The following is a 19,619-nucleotide window of genomic DNA, read 5'->3' on the forward strand; positions in this document are numbered from 1 at the left end:
AACCCTACATACAGTATGGACTGAGCATGTAAATATGACCTGTCTGATCGACAGAAAGATTATGTAATCTTAAATATAAAAAAGGTTGCGTTTTCCATTGCAGTACACAGCTTGCAGTTTCATGGTGAGTGCAGATGATAAGCTGTGCCCCTCAGTTCTGCTATCTTCTTTCACAACAGCACGTGGAATTAGTTTGACTGTTGGGGTGGGGGGAGCTCACACCATTCACTCTGCGCAACTTCTGGCCCACAGGCCATAATACACCCGCTCACCTGCCCGTCAGTGCCGATGGTGCCCCCACAGTCGGTCAGCAGTTCAGACATGTCATAGTAGCTGATAAACTCCCACAGGCAGGCCTCCAGGTTCAGGTTACTGTAGAAGCGCAGTGCCCCAGAGCCCCGCAGGGCGGTGCTGTACTGGTAGGGCACTGTCTCCCCGATGGGGCCACCGGCACTGATGCGGTTGGTCAGGAAACCGTGTCGGGTGGTCACCTCATGGTGGTCCAGCAGGTTGGAGCAGCGGTGGTTGCCCACCCGTGTGCCGTCGGGACTCAGTGTCAGTTCGAAGTTGGACAGTGGCCGTGTAGACACCACGGGCAACATGCCTGCAGAAACAGAAGGGACAAGGGGTTAGGCTCTGGAGACAGGCTTGAGGAAGAAGGCAGCAGGATGCAAATAGGGACACGGACTAGAATGAAAGAGTGCAAGGAAAAAAGAGAGAACTGGTGTGAGAGATAGTGGAGCAACGATCTTTGCAAGAGGTTCATGAGGAGCGGGAAGAGGGCTGTAGATATGGGACAGCAGAGAAGTCCTGCTGGTGCACAACATGGGGAAGAACAACTGGAATAGCACCAGTTCCAATGGTTTCAAAGCACCCATCTCTCCATGTGCACTAGTGGCTAAAACAAGTTGTTTCTGCATGGGCTCTGCTTTGGTTCAGGTGTGCAGATCCCCGGCCATCACAGTTCACTGGATGAGGCTCCTTTCTTACCGTCGATGTGGGGCATGGTGACAGTCAGCTTGATGAGATTGGCGTGTTCGGGGTCATCGGCTCCTGTGTAGCGCAGCTTGGCGGAAAAGGGCTCTGCGCCCACTGTGCCCACTCGGCGGGGCTGGCACATGCCTGCAAGGACAGGTTAGGCCACACAATGACAGCTTGCAAGATACACTTCTGACACTGTACACATGGCAGACAGATACATGGAATACAAAACACAAATATGAAGAACACATCCATTGTTTGTCTTAACACGAAAAGTCAGCATGAATAATCCATTACAGAACTCAGCCTCCATGCTCAGAAATATAAAATTACTGTAAAATATTAAAATTTAATATTATTATTTTATGCCAACAACCTGTCCCTGAACGTGGACAAAACAAAAGAGATTGTTGCTGACTTCAGGAGAGCAAGGAGTGACAATTATCCGCTGGACTTTGACGGCTCCTCCATGGAGATCATCCAGAGCACCAAATTTCTAGGTGTTCACCTGCCGGCAAACCTCACCTGGTCCCTCAACACCAGCTCCACAGCCAAGAAAGCCCAGCAGCATCTCTACTTTCTGCGAAGGCTGAGAAAGCCCATCTCCCACCTCCCCATCCTCACCACATTCTACAGAGGGACTATCGAGACCATCCTGAGCAGCTGCATCACTGCCTGGTTTAGAAATTGCACTGTTTTGGATCGCAAGACCTGCAGCAGATAGTGAGGACAACTAAGAAGATCATCGTGGTCTCCCCCGCCGCCCCCCCATCACAGACGTTTACATCACACGCTGCATCCGCAAAGCCACCAGCATTGCGAATGACCCCATGCACCCCTCACACAAACTCTTCACCCTCCTGCCATCCGAGAAAAAGTACCAAAGCATTTGGGCCCTCAGGGGCAAGCCATCAGACTCCTCAATACCCAGGGCCTGGACTGATACCAACCCACACACACATACATGCATCCATATACACACAAACTCATACTCCACTGAACACCATTCCACTCCCTTTGCAATATTTTGCATTGTTCTTCACTGTACTGACCAGCTGTATTTTTTTGCTGCCAATTAGTATGTTTATATGTATGGTATTTATTGTTATATTGTAATATCGTCTGTTTTTTTACTGTGTTTATTGTTTTGTGTAGGTAGCTTTGTGTTGTTTTATTTAGCACCATGGTCCTGGAGGAATGTTGTTTCATGTCACTCTATACTGAACCAGCTGTATATGGTTGAAATGACAATAAAGCCACTTTGACTTGACTAAAGCACAGAAATTTCAATGGAAAAACCTTAATTCTACCCCTAAGACTACAGGTCCCCACTACAACGGCGAGTGCAAAACAAGTACATAGGTCCCTCTTCAGTAGTAAGAGAGCAGGTAGTGTTTCAACAACTTCTTGTTTCTTAATAAGAGGGCATGACTAAGTGTCAATAACTTCCTAGGGGATCACTCACCTTCCTCAACACTGATAGTGACAATGGGGCTGCTGAGCTCCAGCCCTTCGTTGCCATCAGAGTTGACGGCACGGGCGGCGCACTGGACCCGTGACCCAGCTTGGAAGTAGATAGAGTCCAGGGTGATGAGCTTGGAGGAGGTGAAAAAAGTGTCGAAGTCCACTTCACGCATGGGGCTGGTGACCCCGTCAAGTCCAGCTGGGGCGCTGACCAGCCAGCGATACTTGGTCAGCGTGTTATTGATGTTCTCGCTGGCGCAGATGGACCCCGTCTTGTCATAGTCGGAGTATTTCTGGTTACAAGCCTGAGGGTGTTGAAGAACATCTCTCAGTAAACGAGATGCTATTCATTATGATTTCCTGCAACCACTGCAACTCAGAGCTTCAACTGACGCTTTATCCACTTACACAGACACCCACAGACACAAAGAATGCCGTACTTCAGCAGATCAATAGCCGTGAAACTGTGTCTGATCCTCCTCCCTATGGACCTCTTAAAGAGTAAGCTGCTCAGCCCTCACAGGGAGCGCCATTAAATGTTCTTTCAGTGGCACTTCTAATTTAATAATGCAGGGAAGACATTAGTTCACCTGAGTAGTCCAGGCTTTAGTGGTTTAGGAACACTTTATAAGAGTTTGGCATCTAGTGGGTTTACCAGTATTTATGATGATTGTCAAAATTCGCATTGTCTCTCCCATAATTGTTCCACTCATAAGTCTCTTGCATGTTGCACTGGCAGGCCAGTGACAGACACACCGTAACACAGACGACGGGGTACCCAGCTACAGGCTGGGGGTGGTCCTTGCTCCGTCCTGGGTGGTCATAGTCTATCAAGGACACCACCTCTGGCAAAGAGGGGAATGTGACATCTGCCATGCTGTTGGTCTCTTCAATATAGACGATGGCTTTGCTCATCTGGAAGGTGTCAAAAGGGTCAGAAAAACAGTAGAAAACATTAAAACGTATTTATAGATGATGCACAAAAAAAGGATTTAAGCTTTAGGTGAAATGGCACCTGAGGTTCTAGCAATTATCATGCATGAGAGGGGCAAAAAAGGGCATATAATTTCAGTGAAATTGTCTGATGTCCCACAGACCATTGTATTTTGTCTCTAGGCAACACATGTAGGTATCTTCTGTACCTGAGTTTCTGCTACCATGTTCTCATCAGGCTTGAGGTGGACAGTGAAGGCCTCCCTCATCTCCCGCACTCCATCAAACAGGACCTCCACCTGCACCACATGCCGAGTGTCCCCCTCTTTGAACTCGATGTCTGCCAAAATATGTTCTCATCATTACCTCCTTCTACAAACTCGGCATAGCAGAACAGAGCATACCAATTAGTTATGGATTATTGGGGAACCTCAGCTTTTAAGTCAGTCTGCAAAGTATACGAAATATAAAGCTTTTTTCATGGACATAACCAGAAAGTTACAAGGTTATCATTTTCTATAAGTTGAAAAAGAACTGTTATTTGCTGTTTTTGTTTTTAACTAAGAAAATGAGAGAAACCGCAAAACCAATGATTATCGACTGATCAGAGCTGAGCTTTCTCAGGACTGCCTGGTTGCGGTTTTAGAAAAATGCACAGCTATTGCTTAACTCATGTGGGCTAAAGAGGCACAGAGATGTCCTCTTGATGTGGCCAATGAGCCAGACGTTTGGCTCTGCTGTGAGGCCTGTATGTACTTGACCAAAGCATGGCTCACCCTCAGATACAGGGTGGTAGTCTTCTCCAGAGATGGCAGAGCCATCCTTAGTATGGACTCGAACCAGCGACACCTTGGAGGTGTCCCCCATCCGCAGCACTGGAATCCGGACCACTGACACCTGGCCAGCCTCCCATGGCTCACTCACGCTGAATTTGGTCTCGCCAAACTTGATGATGGCCTCTGTCAGATAGGGATGATGGGCAAAAGTTAAACCTGGGTTCAAAGATAAGGCCGAAGCATGTGAGCCAAAGTGTTTATGACCAAAACAACACACAAAGCTTACAGCTAAAGGTTGCATTTGTTTCATACAGCTTTATTTTTTCAAATCAACTACTGTTAAGCAGCTGCCATCCCGTGACTTCAATCCTGAAACCTTCTTTATCTCTAGACTCTACAATAAGTTGTCTCCAATAACAGCAGTATCAAAAGCGTAAATGTAGAGTCACAGACCTGTAGAACTGGCCAAACAACCAAGTCTCTGTATATCAGCATCTATGTGTGTCTGCTCTTACTGTCTGCGTCATCTTTTATCTTGACAAGGGTCTCTTTCTGTGCCCCGATGGATGCCCCGAATGCGGAGTCACCCTTGGGACTCCCCAAGACCAACCGTAACTCTTCATCGTCCTCGTGGATTGAGTCATCGGCCAGCAACAGCACACACGGCTTCTCCACCTCCCCTGGGGGTAGGAGGACAGTGCTCTGTCAAGCCCACCATTCACCTACGGCAAGGATCTCAACATATTTCCATTTGATTTGGTGATCACAAAGCTTAATGTGTTGTGCTTGGTGCTAATGGGGAAAAAACAGGTCATTAAATTCATTTGTCAATTTTTGGCACAAAAGCAAAGCAAATTTGATTCAGTCAGGGCCTGAGTATGGTAATATCATTTTAATTACATATTTATCTGCCTGCTGTGCTGACAAATATGTAAATCAGCTGGTGTATTAATCATTCATGCTATCCATGTATGCATCAATCTACCTAAACAAAGATTTATTTGCAAATTGTGTGTATTGGTGTGCACTATAGGGTTCAGCTTTCCTTCCTGTTTTTATTTGTTATCAATCAACATTATACCTGGGAGGAATGTGATGATGGAGTCATCTGTGTTAGGCCGCTCGTCGAAGTCCATCATGACTTGAGCAGAGCCTTGGCGGGTATAACAGCGCACACTGGAGCGGTGGCTGATGTCGCCACTGCGGTACACCATGGCCAAGACTTGACCTTCGTGCTCGTTCCCTATATACATAGGGCTCCGAAACTGGACCTTCGGCACTAATTGGTGAAAGCAATTCCATAATCAATGGACCTGCTAAGAGGCAAGCCCTTCAGTCCTAGATTAGTGAATTTACTGCGATTCCATCGTTCATTAATATGACAAAAATGTATGTGAAGGGTAACGCGCTCCTTTGGTCTCTGCTGTACTCACAGTCTGAAATCGAGTCATTTATGAAGACGATGGCCTTTGCAGGCTCTCCCAGGATAGCGTTCATGGGCATGCGGAGCACCAGCTCGAACCTCTCCACTCCTTCCAGTACGGGGTGGCCCAGGTCATCCAGGATGGTTACACGGAATGTCTGCATGTTGACCCCTGGGGCAAAGTCCAGGTTTCGACTGATCCCCACGTAGTCTGAGCCGGCTGCAGAGGGGCAAGAGGAGAAGAATGTCAGGACTTGTGGGAGAGGAACGTTAAGGGGATTGTAGCAAAGCATGCATGAAAGCCCTGGTTTGTTGCTATTTCCCTTTAAGGATAGATCACGCAATATCGCCAACTGGATGATGGGAAATAAGCTACATAAATGGAAGAATCAGATGAATACTTTTAGAATATCACACAACTAGCGATGACTGCTTGGAATTTGTATTGGGATTACAAGATCAGCATAGAGCCCATTGGTATCTTTGAAGACACTGGCAGATTTTTTTTAATGAAAGGCTAGGGTATTAAGGGTGTTGCTTTACCCTCCTGGCACATTGGGTAGGTCCTTAGGCTGAAGAGCTGGAGAAGTGAAAGCACTTACAAAATGCAGGAATAAGCAATTATCAAGAAATGAGAAGGGAAAAGCGAGCAATGCAAGAAAAATGGAGAAGGGATGATGCGGTGAAGGCTATATAAAACAAGATATCCAGGAAGAAGTGGGAGGCGTGGGTAGATAGACCTCCTGATGCGTTGAGGTCTTTGTGTATGTACCTGTCTGAGTGTGTACGCATGAGCTTCGGTTTAAATTGTGGTTTACATTCCTCAAAAACAGTGTTCATAACAACCAGTCGGACACCCTCACTACCCCTTGTTCCTCACCAGAGACACCTCCCTGGACCCATAAATGCATTCCTAAAGCTTCTCCACCCGTCTCCTTGCTCATGGAACAACAACGCTGTTCCGAGTTGATTGAAATTTAATTCATCCCTTAGGGGTTACCCACACCAGAGGCCTGGCTTTGTTCACAGGGCATGCATATTTGAAGGTATCTGTTTTGTCAACAATAGAGACATTTTTCTTGTGAAATATGAGGATCCTTTTTGAGGTGGTGAATCCACTTACAGCAGTCGTTGCACCTATCACTATAAAAAAACCACTTATGAGAGAGGAACCCACCTTCAGCAGAAACGGGGTCTGTTTTCCGGGACCTCACGGTGATGGTGGCTGCTTTAGACAGGTCAGTCCCAGTTCTCCACACACGCACCTCCACATACCCATCACTTTCATCCACGAAGTACTCCAGGTCTCCGAAATAGAAGACAGGTGCTGTGGAAATGGAGGACTCCTAAGATGTTGGTCTCTACAAATACATACACTCCAGAGTCCACCCTCCAAAGAAACTGTTACAGCAATGTACAATAAATGTTCTCTCTCCTGTCACATGGTATCATGTGGTTTCATGATTATCTTTTTGACAGGGAGTGAAGAGAAAGTCTATCCTTTTTTTTTTATTTATCATGATATTCCTTGGAAGTTCCCAATGGACAGGAACCAGGAATTTATTTCGATCTGAACATATAGGCAAAAATAATGCCTAAACTGTACATTTATGACTAGCAGGAATAAGGAACAGCTGAACAAGTTTAAATTTAATTAAATTTATTAAACTATGAGATGTATGTCGTTTCGAAGAAAAGTGTCTGGTAAATGAATAAATGTAAATGTAAAATGCACCTTTCATGCAAAGATCCCCCCAGAATTCTGGTTTCTAATCACTGTGCCATACTGTTGAAATTCTGACCCTCCAAATTAAATGATTAAACTCAATCTATTTACCCCTAAACATAATACTACAGTGCCACAAACCACTAGTCCCAAGAGTGTCCATGAAAGAAAAAAAATACTATTAGAGTAGCAGACAGTGAAACCAAAGGAGAAATGATACAGAGGGACACCTTTTGATACCCACCTTTGTGATGCCTTATGTGTGTGGTATTCTCCGAAAATAACTGGGTATAGAAAAAAGCTAGAACTGTCTTTTTTACTTCTACCTGCCTGGGCACATATCTCGGATGTGGGGAGAATCATCCAACACAGCACCACTGCTTGGTTGACAAGCACCAACAAGTCAGTGCTGTGCCTCTCCATGACAAACGACAGGGCAAGTTGCTTACATTTTATTTTTTTAATAACAGACTAAGAATGTCTCCCTCTCTGCTCTGAAGATGTTCCAGTCAAAAACAACCCACATCCTGCTCAAATGTTCAAGAACTTCCATCCTAGCATTTAAACCTGCAGTGTTTCCACAAGTTCAGTCCCTTAACTACCTTATCTCTTTCTGGTGGTTCACATGCCCTATTGATATGTCTAAAGCTTTGGTGTTAAAGCTGAAAAGGTTCAAGTACTGGAACGAGATGTGTTTGAAAGCTTCTGCTTAAACAGCTCTTGAATCTAAGAAGCATGGCACCATACTCCCATCATGCAATATGGGCAATAAAACCAATGGTGATCTACGTTGGTTCAAATACAGGTCTTGGAAGCCAGGGAACAGATAGGTATGATCAGAGGGTAGGCATAGAAGAAAATAGGAATGATTGAGGAATGACAAGAACCTATGATCAGATAGGGTTAGAGTCAAAAGCATACAAATGGCAGACTTCAAACATCCATGGCTCATTAGCTGAGAGACAAAAAAAATCTACAAAATCTCCAGAACTCTGACCACAGCCCTGCCCAGGTTAACTGAAGGGGTGTGACAGCCATCCACCAAAGGCCCCAGGTGACCTCTGCAAAGTTTTACTAAGCATATGTAAATAATGATCTTCTACCCCTGTGCAGCTGCAATCTCAACTGATGGAGTGATATGGTGTCTACTATATAGTAAAAGAGCAGAAAAAAAGCAGAGTTGTGGTCTGTACCCTTCTTCTTTGCTCAATAGGATACCTTGTTCTAGAACCCACTCATTATAACTCGTCATTTGGTGCAGTAAAACTGAATGTCAGCAACCTTGACAGATGACTGAAAGTTCATGACCGTATCCATGGCAGGGCAACCCTATTCTTTTTCCTTCTCTACTGCTCAGGAGATAACCAAGCTGATGACAGTTTGAAGGAAGGGAAAATTGCTCTGTTTTTTCTCCTTTTGTAAAGAAAAAAAACTTATTTTGACCCATGCGCTTGTGCCAGAAGGTGGTCTATTAAGTCAGTCAATTTTTTTGTTTTTGTGACAGCTTTCCAAAACCGTCTTGTTAAAGGGTTGGCTGGGAGGAAAATTTTTGTCGCCAGAGTTCTGAGTTCACTTCTGTGGTCTTAACCTTCAGTATTGCAAAGAAAGCAAAAAACAAAAATAGCAAAACTTTTATTTCCTCAAGTTTCTCAAACGTAATGTGTTTTACAGATATTTCAACCAACCGTTTTAGAGCACTTTCATGCCTCTGAGAAAAAACAGAACAGGGTTTCCTAATTGTTAATTTTAAATTGCGTGGAAAATGGTTGTCAACCTTTATTTCCCTTTTGCAAAGCGATAAATTGAAAGACTCAAAACTCACAGGATTTAGTCACACATCAGTTCCTTCAGCCTGACAACAAAGGTTAGTCTGTGGAAACAAATCGATGTTTAATCCAAGGAATGGCAAGGTGCCTAACAATCAAGTGCATATTTCGATGTTGTAAAATAATAGATCCATCACTTTGGGATATCCATTCCTGAGAATAATAGATTATTGTCCATAAAGCGGATACCAAGGGTGCTTGACTGCAGGCTGTAATTAAGTTTTTAATTAAATGTGGATCTGTGTTTGATCTTCTTTTTTATCTATAATCACTTGGGGGAATTTAGCTTTTAGCTCAGTAGCATTACTATTACCAGCAGAATGCTGTGACTTTGCATATTTTGGAAAACAGAGGAATCATTGTAATGATACCACACTAGTTAGTCAATAGTCCTCTGCCAACACATGTGCCTCACTTGGCCACAAACTATATTTTACCCATTAATACAGCTGGATATATTTTACAGAAGCAATTCAGATCAAATACCATGCTCAAGGCTAACCAGTATGGCCTGTCTTGGTACATGAACCAGCAACCTCCTGATCAAAAGTCCAGTTCACCGACCACAAGGTTACTCTCTCCCGACTGCCTGTTCCATTTAGAGTGGGAAGCTCCGCTGCAGTCAGCCTGAGGCTCGTGGGCTTTGACGAACGCCTCTGCCAGCTCAGCTACTTCTGCTTTGGCATTTGGTGCACATCTCCAAGTCCTTTTAAGCTCCTTAGTAATATGTCTGTCAATGGTAGTGGGTCAGGTTTAAGAAAACAGCTTGAGGAGATTCTAGCCTCCTGCCAACAGCTGTTGAACTGAAAACTTGCTCATCCTGTGAAATTTATTCTTGATAATTATTCTACCAAAATTATGGGTCATAATTCTGCTGTATTCCTTAAAGATTCTAGCTCAAATTAATATGAAATTAAGATAATGTGCCTTGTTAAAGATTTAAATGAGCAGCAGGGATGCCTAAACCAGGTATGCCAGTCCTACGAAAGTTACCCCAGGAATCACTCATCTCTTCTCTTGGTAATGAAAGGGTTCCAGGCCCCTTGGCAACTCTTGGATCATCCGGCACCCGGAACCTCAAGCCCCGCCCACTGGCATCCAAAAGGGATTGTAATGACAGGTCTGCTAAGACTGTGGATGTTCCCAGGTGAGCAACATCAGACAGCAGACATGACAGTTTGAGTGTGTTTGAGTGTTTCCTGTTTTCCCAGAGGCACTTGAGGCTACTTAACCTATATTAAAATGGCAATTACATCTGAGAGAGTCTGCAGGAAATAAGTTCTCAACTTATCAACAATTGCTCTAAGTATGTGCACATGTGTGGAGAAGCTTTTAACATATTCTTATAGGATCCAAGGCCTTGAAAACATTAGGTGTACTTTCTGAGCAATATCTCCACGTATCATTCGACAACGTGAAGAGTGACGGCTTAACACAGCCTCAAGACACCAAACCTCATGTGGAATTTTAATGTGTCTTTGTTTAAATATGCATGTGTGAAAGTCAATGTATAGACCCTAATGAAAAGGACATTGGTAAAATGCCTACTTATTCAGAGATGGCAAAGACCTTCCATCTTTTAAAAAACCTTGGACTAATTTGACTAATGCGCTCTTTAACAAACAATTTTATTACAAATTTAGTTCTCTTTTTCTGTTTTTTTATTTTGGATGTGTAGCTCCTACTTGTTGACCATATGTGCTACATTGACCCTACAATGTGACCCTGCATGCTGAATGTACTGTAATGATCTTAAGTACTGGATCCCTACATGCTGGGCATATATGTTGGCCATAGGTACTGCCTGACTTCAGCTGTCTTAACATCCATCACACATCATGATTCCTAAACCAGCTTGTTTGCAGAAAGGAAGGAGGGAGTACAGGGATAAGGGACATAATGTGCAACCTGTCAATCTGCACTGTTTATCGTGGAACGAGTTATAGAATTAGGGCTCCTCCAAATGTGAATTTCCCTGCCTCCATCTCTCCTCAAAACTCATGTCCTCAACAGCGTGTTACAGAGTTCTCCGGTTGGATGACAATGGGGCCAAACATAAAAGCAGGCATCTACAAAAATGTGTCTGTTCTCTACTGATCTGATTCACACCACGTTCAGCCAAACTTATAAAATAGAGTATATACTGCCAAGCTATGTGCTCACAAAGACTGCCTGATTGTCATTCTGTTCTCATTCTTCCCTTTAAGGTGAGACTCCACAAGCCCAGTGTCTACAGATAAGTAAGTTCGCATGGTTCCATCCACTGGAGTCGGTTGGGTTGCTGTGTTTGAGCTGTGCACAAGGTTCAGATTACAGACAATAATCTCACACCTCAGGGCATGGTTCCTTGACACAGAGATTTTTCAGATAACCAGGATTCCAAACAAAACAGCTGAGACAGGATGTTTAAGAATGATAGCACCTTCATACAGCACTTGTGCATTGTGTTCTTGGAGAAATGGGTTAAGACTGGCAGATTTCTTATTGGTTTAGTAAGCTTCTGTCCAAAGACCTCATCACAGTCAGTCATTTTTGATCGCCCCTGTACGGTATTTACAAAATTTCCCAGTTCTTTGTGAGGCCTCACTGATTTAGCCGGCTCTTCCCCAGGTATTACTGAACCCATACTGTTCATCAATCTCATGGCTCATCTTCAAATAAGGGATTCATTTTGGGAACATATACAGGGCAAATGGGTTTAAATTCTGTAATGTTCTGCTTTGGCTGCTAAACATTGCAGAAAAAAATCATCTATCCCTTGGGAAATAGTTTGTGTTTTTCTGAAATCCATTTTCTCTTTTTTTTCACATTCATCTTCTCTTCTTTCATACCTCATAAATCAATTTGTGAGCAATAGTGTTGGAAAGCTATCACAGTCAGATGGTTTCTGTTAATGGAGTGAAGGCCAATAGCTCTGGCTCTTCTCAGTGGAATTAACTCAGTGCATTTCACACGTACATTTTAACAACCGGCACGTGAAGCAAAGGCTTGTTCAGAGTACGGAGGGTCACATTCAAAACAATTATAGAAAAGATTCAAGCAAAGGCCAGGTGTTTACCATCATCCAGGTCTGGCAGGATAGTGACACGAGAGGTGTGGTACTGCTGGCCCAGGCGCCCACCCATAGGCATGCTGAGTGTGACGTTGAAGCTCTCTTCATCTTCATAGAGGGAATCATCAATGATGACCACACGGCACTGCTTCTCTGCCTCACCCCTGTCAAAGCGCAGTATACTGGTGTGCTCCTCAGGACGGGAGATGTAGTCTGAGTACGAGAGCACTGTGCTGGGGATTGTGCCCTTAGCAGTGCCTGGTGGATGGGAATGGGCACAGAAGTCAATCAATCAATATCCAATCGATCATAATGCCACTTAAACTGCACCCAGGGATAATAGTGAATGTGGTTTAAGGGCTAACTTGTCCTTTGTTGCTAATTAAAGGTTAAATGTAAGTCCTGGGGAATGTTCTTCTCTGGGGAGTAGCTGTCAGTGCTCACCTTGTTGGGTGTAGCAGATGACCATGAGTTCTTGGCTGATGTCTCCACTCCGACGAACTGGTACCAGCAGCTCACCCACATCTTCCTGAATGGCATAGCTGTACTCAGGGATGAAGACTGTGCACTCTGTTTGGGGTACAGGAGCATTCAGAGGACTATATGTTTGGTGGTAATTAATAAAATTTTATACAGAGAAAGTTATACTGCTTTAAGTCACTCATTACATTTTTAAACAATTGGAAGGTTACTTAAGATAATTAGGTAGGATATTGTTCATCCATTGAACAATAGCAAGGCTTCTTACTGGGACCAGAACATGCTCCATTTCCTTAATATCAGGAGCATCTGCAGCTGCAAATTCACCCATGAAAGATACTGAAATGCATTTTGGCACATCATATGCCCTCTCTATATCCTATATTCTAAAACAGGTGGGAGTTTCAGACATTTCAAAACACTCTGGGTCATATGGTATGCAAGAACACTCGTTTTCTGTGGGACTTGGAGATGATTGAGGGGGAGAGTGTCAGCTTGTGAAAGGGCAATCTATCAAAGACAAACTCGCCAGGGTCCGTTGATGTTTTAAAACCAACAGTCCAGGAAACAGGCAAAGTTATTTTATAGCGGGCACACTGGGACCAATAAGGCAATAACAGGCTTCATTCCTTTTTTTCCACTTCTCTTTTTTCTGCGTATTTATATTCTTCTAGCAAACTGTGCAGTCTAGCCTTAACTTATCTGGAGACAATAAACCCCTCCATAGGATGTAATGCTAGCTGAAATTATTCTCTCTTAGACTGCATATAAAACAGAGAGAGTGGAGAATTTATGTTCTCCCCAAAGACTGGGAAAGTGTGGTCACACTGGGCTGTGACGGGTCCAGTATAGCCTTGAAATCTTCTAAGACTGCATTTATAGGGTCTACCTGTTACCCTTGGAATGAAATAAGGAAAAAAAAACATTATGGAAAGCATACTAGGTACTGCTTCCTTAATATTTCAAATTATATATACTAATTCAAATGCATTTAAAATACTATTCCATGAAACACAAGACAAATAAAAGCCACATTAAACTGTTAAAACCATAGTTCTTTTGTGTCAATCAGTACAAGTTTTCTATAGCTGCACCAGTCAATTGTCCCTGGCTTTGGGAACATTGGAAAAAGTTAAGGCAATGGCACCTTCCTCCTATAAACTGGCCCAGCTCAACAGATGAGACCAGATGAGCTGGCAAGAGAGGTGTTTAGTAACCTTCTTTTAAAAAGGTATGTAGAATTGTACTTCAGTCACCTTCATGTCCCTATCCTTGCTCTATGCGGGACCCCATCCCAAGCATTTACTGTGAAAGGTCAACTTGGTGATATATCAGCTTTGAACTTATAGTACAACCAAGGACCACTATGCTGCACTACACTTTTGGTGACATGATAATGAATGAAAACACTACAACACAATAAAGCCTAATTTGGGATTCTTACAACAATGCACAAATCACTTTATGAATCATTCTCATTTACTCCACTTCTAACAGACAATGGTTACATCCCTATTAGGATGGTAAGTGAACATTCAGCTCTTAGGTCCATCATACAAAGCATCTGGTGATTTACAAGCCAAACAGATAAAGGTAGACCTCGGTAACAAACTGGGACTGAATTTCTCTGATTCTCTTTTCTCGATGGCACATAGTCCACAAGCCACTGTGTCAACATTTGGAATGAAAATGAATGCAGTGGTTCCCTGTCAACAGAAATCTTGAGGTAACTGGGTCAGATTAATCTCCATGGGCTTGGATTAAGCAAACAAACTCTTGGCTATGACTGAAAAATTAATGGTATAAAATAGCTAAAAATAAATAACACGCCAACTTTACGGCAGCTTTCTGTGAGAGGAATGCGTAGTACAGAGGGCCGTGGCTGTCTCTTTCATACTTGAAAATCACGTCGGAGATAATTAATCTGCAACTTCAAAAGGCACGAGACCAAGCTGCACAACAGTGGACAGCGCAGACTCCCCCAGCCTCCCAGCTCTTAGATAGGAGCTGTTCCTGCACATTAACCATCCCACAGAGACTCCCGATTTAGCCAAACAAATGCTCCCTTCAATAGCTTTTAATTAACAGGAGTGTAGAAGCGAGCACCCTGTCCACTGTGCAGAAATCAATCAAAGCTGGGGGTCCCATTATTGAATTTTTTGAACTCCTCTTTTTTGGAAAAAACTTGCATCACCATTATAAACAGCCAGTCTGTACAAAAGTTTTTTTTTATAAAAAAAAACTTTTTTAGCTTGTTTCTCCAGCATAGCTCTCCACTTTGTTCAGATAGCGGGCGATTTCATACTCCCAGGAAAGACTCTGCTATGTCCTGTCAGTACTTCCTTTGTGTATACATTTTTATTTGTTGAATCAACAAGAAGAATTGCAGTATATTGAGGATTTTTAGTTCTGGTCTGGAATGAAACTCATTTAACTACTAGAGATGTGTCTGCGCCACACAGAGCAGGTAAACCTAAACCTCACTATAATTATTATTTGAAGTAACATGGGAAAAGCGTGCAGTAAAAGCAGATGATGTCATGTGCACTACAGTGAAGTAACACAGCCAAGAGGCAGACAGACAGATGAAAGAGGTAGAGGAACATGGCTTTTATACTCCTAACTTTTACAGGTTCACAAAATTCAGCTGTAGAAAAGTTGATATGACAATTTGTGATGGAGCTTTATGTAAGGTCACAATATGTCCTTAGTGTGAGCCAACTCTGAAAATAATAAAAAGTGCAATAAAAGCGAAGTGACTATTTCATTTTAAAGGTGACAGTGAAGCAAGGTTTTAAAGCAAGCAAACATAGCAGATCCTGATGTGGGGGTGGGGGAGTAAGGAGTGAGAGTCACTAACCATCTCCAGGGTCCACAATCTCAACGTTAGCCACTGATGGGAATTCCAGAGCTCCCATGACAGGCTCTGACAGGACGATCTGGAAGGTTTCTGACTGCTCAAACTCTCCATCCGGTAGGATCCGTACACGCCATGAGGCTACCGTTTGGCCAGGGTTAAACTGGACTTGTTTCTGTGCCTTGCCCCTGAAGTCCTTTTCCCGCTGGGCAGTGCCATCCTTGGTGCTGATACCTGCAGGAGAAAAGTGGGATTTCTGCATCTTCTGCCCTGGTTCAGTCTAGAATGACTTCACAAGAGAATGATTTTATTAAAAGCCCTTTTGCAATCTATCATTTTTCAAGGAAATATGAATAGTTTAAAAATACACTTTTAAATTGCTAAGCATAATTAACTATAGTGCATCATTCTCAAATTCCCAGTAATAAAACAAAGTATGTGTGTGAGTGTATGGGTGTATATAAGTATCTGTGTGTGGGTATATAGGTATAACAGTGTTTGGTTATGTTACAGCTACTTGAATTATACCCCCTCCGTATATATTTATAAACCAAGGCAAAATGAAAGAAGCACACTTTTTCAAATCGAGTGAAACACTTGCTCTGGAAATATCAAACCTCACTGTTTTTTGTCTTTACTGGCATGCAGTCAACAGAACTCTTTGTTGTTTCTGTCTTCACTGGCACATAGTTTTATTGTAAAACATTTCCATAGTTTTAGGCTAAATAAATAAGGAATGAAAAAAGTTACTTAAAATTCTAAAATGAAGACATATGTACAGTACATGTAACTCAAAAAATACCATGACTAACTTTTGTCAGTGAAATAGTGACCAGATGCTTTAGCAAAGCTATAAATATGGAGGAAACAGAGAATGACAGAATATACATACTATTCGGTTTTTAACATGATTAATAATTAATGGCTTGTAGACACTGCAGAGAAAATAGGGGCAAATCCCCTTCTCTACACCCGTGGAAATGAAATGGACAAACAAACGAAATTAAATCAAGCAAAAACGAACTCAGGGATCTTCAAAGTAAGCCCTTGAGTCAGAAAAGAATGATGTTCACTTTCTGTTTCAACTCTCACAGCAGGGTGCTGAGTTACGTCCAACAGTGGGCTCTGGAGCTCTAGTATTCAGCGAGCGAGCGAAGGACGGATGTGAAAACGCCAGCCAACACTGCTGTGGCGCATGGCTTCTGATCATGGCCCTGGATGGGTCTCCTTGAACCCACACAGCGCTGGCATCTGGGCTGACCATGATCTTTCATCATCTCGTCTCAGAGATGAGAAGAAGGAAAGACAGAGAAAGAGTGGGGGGGGGGGGGCATTCGGATTGTGTAGCGGCACCGGTGGACCCTGATGTTCCTCACTACCTGCTCTTTGTTTTCTCCTCCCTCCTCTACACAAAGACAGCCAAATCAGGGCAGAGAAACACATTGTAGGGCACTGAATATGTACAGCCTGTCAGCCTCAACTAACTGTTGAGCCTCAACAACAGCCTCATATTTTATAATAATAATAATGAGTAAGAATAATAATAATAATATGCTACCTGCTGCCCCATAATGTTAAGCTTTCATTAGGAGATGTAGTGATTGGCTGTTAAAATCAGAAAGTAATGAATCAGTACATAACTTGACTTGTGACTAATAACCCTGCAGATGTATCTCATTTGTTTTACTAAAACATCAAGCTATTATTAAGTTTGTAATGTCTGAAAGCTATAAAATAAAAAAGTTTCTTTGCCTAAAAATCTTACAGTGATGTGAGTAATTAATTAACTAATTGTGATATAAGGTATCGTTCCTCTGCTTCGGAGAGACACAGCTCTCGTATTTCCCTACCAATAATACAAAGGTACAAAGGTCATGAAAACACTAAAAGTTTTAAAAAGCATACAATAACCAAATTGGACACAGACAACATATTCTCATATCCCTGGAAAGTTCAGAAATACTAAAAATGAGAGGAATGTACAGTAAGAGTACAGTACAGAATACAGTACAATCATTTCTTCTGGTTTAAGTGCATGGTGTTCAGTAGCGGCCTCTGTACATAAATACTACATAAAGGAGCAGTGATTTATATTAACAGACTCTGCTCTTACAGTGGTAAAGTCAGCTCCAGCCCTTGTGCTTAACTGCTATGTTGGGCAAGAAAAACATACAAAGTGACTTTCACCCTGAGCTCGGAAAATAGGGAAATACCTCAGTTAATGGGGGGGTACTGGACCACCAAGCTGAACCTGAGCTGTGAAAAAAGTGTAAAATAACTTGGGAAGTTTATCTATCAGTATTTTGAAGTAGGCTGATAACTGCAAACAAACTCAGGGTCAGGACAGAGCTCTTAGCAAAATCCTGAGGGAAGCTCTCCCCATCACCGAGCTGGAGAGGAGAAAGATCAAATGAAGAAGCAGAATGAGCCATAACTAGGTCAACATGACCTGGGAGGCTGTAAAAAAATACCCCATGTCAGGGTATCAGCAACCTTCCATCTTTCTGGAGCAGAGAAATAGCTCAACTGGTTCAGCATGATGCCACACAACAAACGAAACTAAATATAACAACCGATGGACATTTGAAGGTATAAACAGGTATTGGGACTGAATGGTTAAATCCAGTAGTTGTGTTTGTGGGTGCAGGTGTTTGAGGCAGTGAATTTGTGTTCATTTAGTCAGGGGCAAGAAGGATGCAGGAGGCAGTGCACTCACTGACAAATGACGTCTCCCCTAGGTAACCTCTGCGCCTCAGTGCCACTTCCAGGAACTTGGTTCCCTCGTCCACCATGTAGTACTCCTTCTCCAGGGAGATCCAGGCCCAGTTCAAGCGGAACTGCTGGTTCTTCAGCTTGTTACCACCTAAGAACAAACCCGATTTTGTTAAATACAGCACAACACAGCCTAACAGTGTGTCATCGAGAACCTCTTGAAATTAAGTAGTTATTCCACTCAGTGCAGTACGGGTACATGATGATATATTCATGCTGTCTTTTATATGGCACTGCAGAGGTCATGGCTCAGGTATAAATAAGTGTGTGTAAGAAGATTTACTGCAAATACTCCACTCTGTACATATAATCTACATACACACGCATTTAAATGAAAGTCAACGAAAAAAAAAGGTTTGCTTGGTTTACAGGCTCTCTCCAGATTGCCAGCCAAGTTGATTGACATCTCCTCTGCGCTCTTTCTGGACTGCATTATTTCATAAGACAACATGAAGCGTCCTGTGACAATATGTGAGACAGCCTTTCAGTGGGTTGTTCAAAGGCACCATTTATTATCTAAACACCGTGAGATGTGGGTTTAAGTAAAACCCGATGAATTTGACAAACACGCACCAGTAATTTTGCATTACAGTAAGCCTTGTGTGACTGGGGGGGCTTAGTTCATTTCCTTCCACTTTCACGGTGAGAGATCACACCCGGGCTCTGACGCTGTAGAATGGTAGTGTGCTGTTCCGAGACTGGCTGCTCTTTATCTGAGGGCAAAGGTGACTCCTTTCTAATGTACCTGCATAATTCTCTCCCTCTGTTTATACTGAGGTCTAAAGCAGGTAGATTCCCTTGAGGCACTGCTGTCTGTTACTGTTTGACTACAGTGAAAAACACAAGCATGAGCACATAGGCACACGCTTGCACGTCCGTAACACGCACACAGGCACACGGACATATAATTCAATATCACAGAAGGTCTTGGGGGGGGGGAAATCACAGAAGCAAAACGTCCTGATTAAGTGAAAGCCACCTGTTCTGTGACCATGAGGACAGAGAGCGGAGAGAAACATTTCCAGGTTGCTGAGAGAGTGAGGTTAAACAGTTACAGGAAAGGAATTAGAGAGGGCAAATTATAGGAGGCCTCCACTGCCTTGCAGTCACAGTCAGTCCAAGACCAGGCCCTTTAAAACAGCTCACCAAACTCGTTCACCTTACTTCCACCTGTGGGAAGACAAACAACCTTCCAATAAAACATATTAAATTACTGTTTGTCTAATTTCCGCCTAACACTGAGACAGGAATAAATATGAACAGAAAGCCATAGCAGGCAGAGGTGAAATGTCTCCTGTCACGTCTGGGCCTTCCTTTAGATGGGCTCTG

General features: G+C 43.0%; 1 protein-coding gene across 1 annotated transcript in view; it reads right to left on the reverse strand.

The window, feature by feature from the left end:
* frem2a (FRAS1 related extracellular matrix 2a) overlaps positions 1-19,619 on the reverse strand; it is a 51,537-nt gene that overhangs the window by 8,789 nt on the left and 23,129 nt on the right. Inside the window, exons 3-16 of the mRNA XM_018755450.2 lie at positions 18,235-18,381; positions 15,522-15,752; positions 12,626-12,751; positions 12,188-12,439; positions 6,755-6,904; positions 5,588-5,797; positions 5,236-5,433; positions 4,670-4,834; positions 4,155-4,337; positions 3,588-3,718; positions 3,202-3,360; positions 2,447-2,750; positions 991-1,122; positions 273-604 (exon numbers count right to left, since the gene is read on the reverse strand). Of these exons, the coding sequence (XP_018610966.2) occupies positions 273-604; positions 991-1,122; positions 2,447-2,750; positions 3,202-3,360; positions 3,588-3,718; positions 4,155-4,337; positions 4,670-4,834; positions 5,236-5,433; positions 5,588-5,797; positions 6,755-6,904; positions 12,188-12,439; positions 12,626-12,751; positions 15,522-15,752; positions 18,235-18,381 (2,720 nt within the window). The remainder of the gene's footprint in view (positions 1-272; positions 605-990; positions 1,123-2,446; positions 2,751-3,201; positions 3,361-3,587; positions 3,719-4,154; positions 4,338-4,669; positions 4,835-5,235; positions 5,434-5,587; positions 5,798-6,754; positions 6,905-12,187; positions 12,440-12,625; positions 12,752-15,521; positions 15,753-18,234; positions 18,382-19,619) is intronic.

Source organism: Scleropages formosus, chromosome 4, assembly GCF_900964775.1.
Source record: "Scleropages formosus chromosome 4, fSclFor1.1, whole genome shotgun sequence".
NCBI classification, from domain to species: Eukaryota; Metazoa; Chordata; class Actinopteri; order Osteoglossiformes; family Osteoglossidae; genus Scleropages; species Scleropages formosus.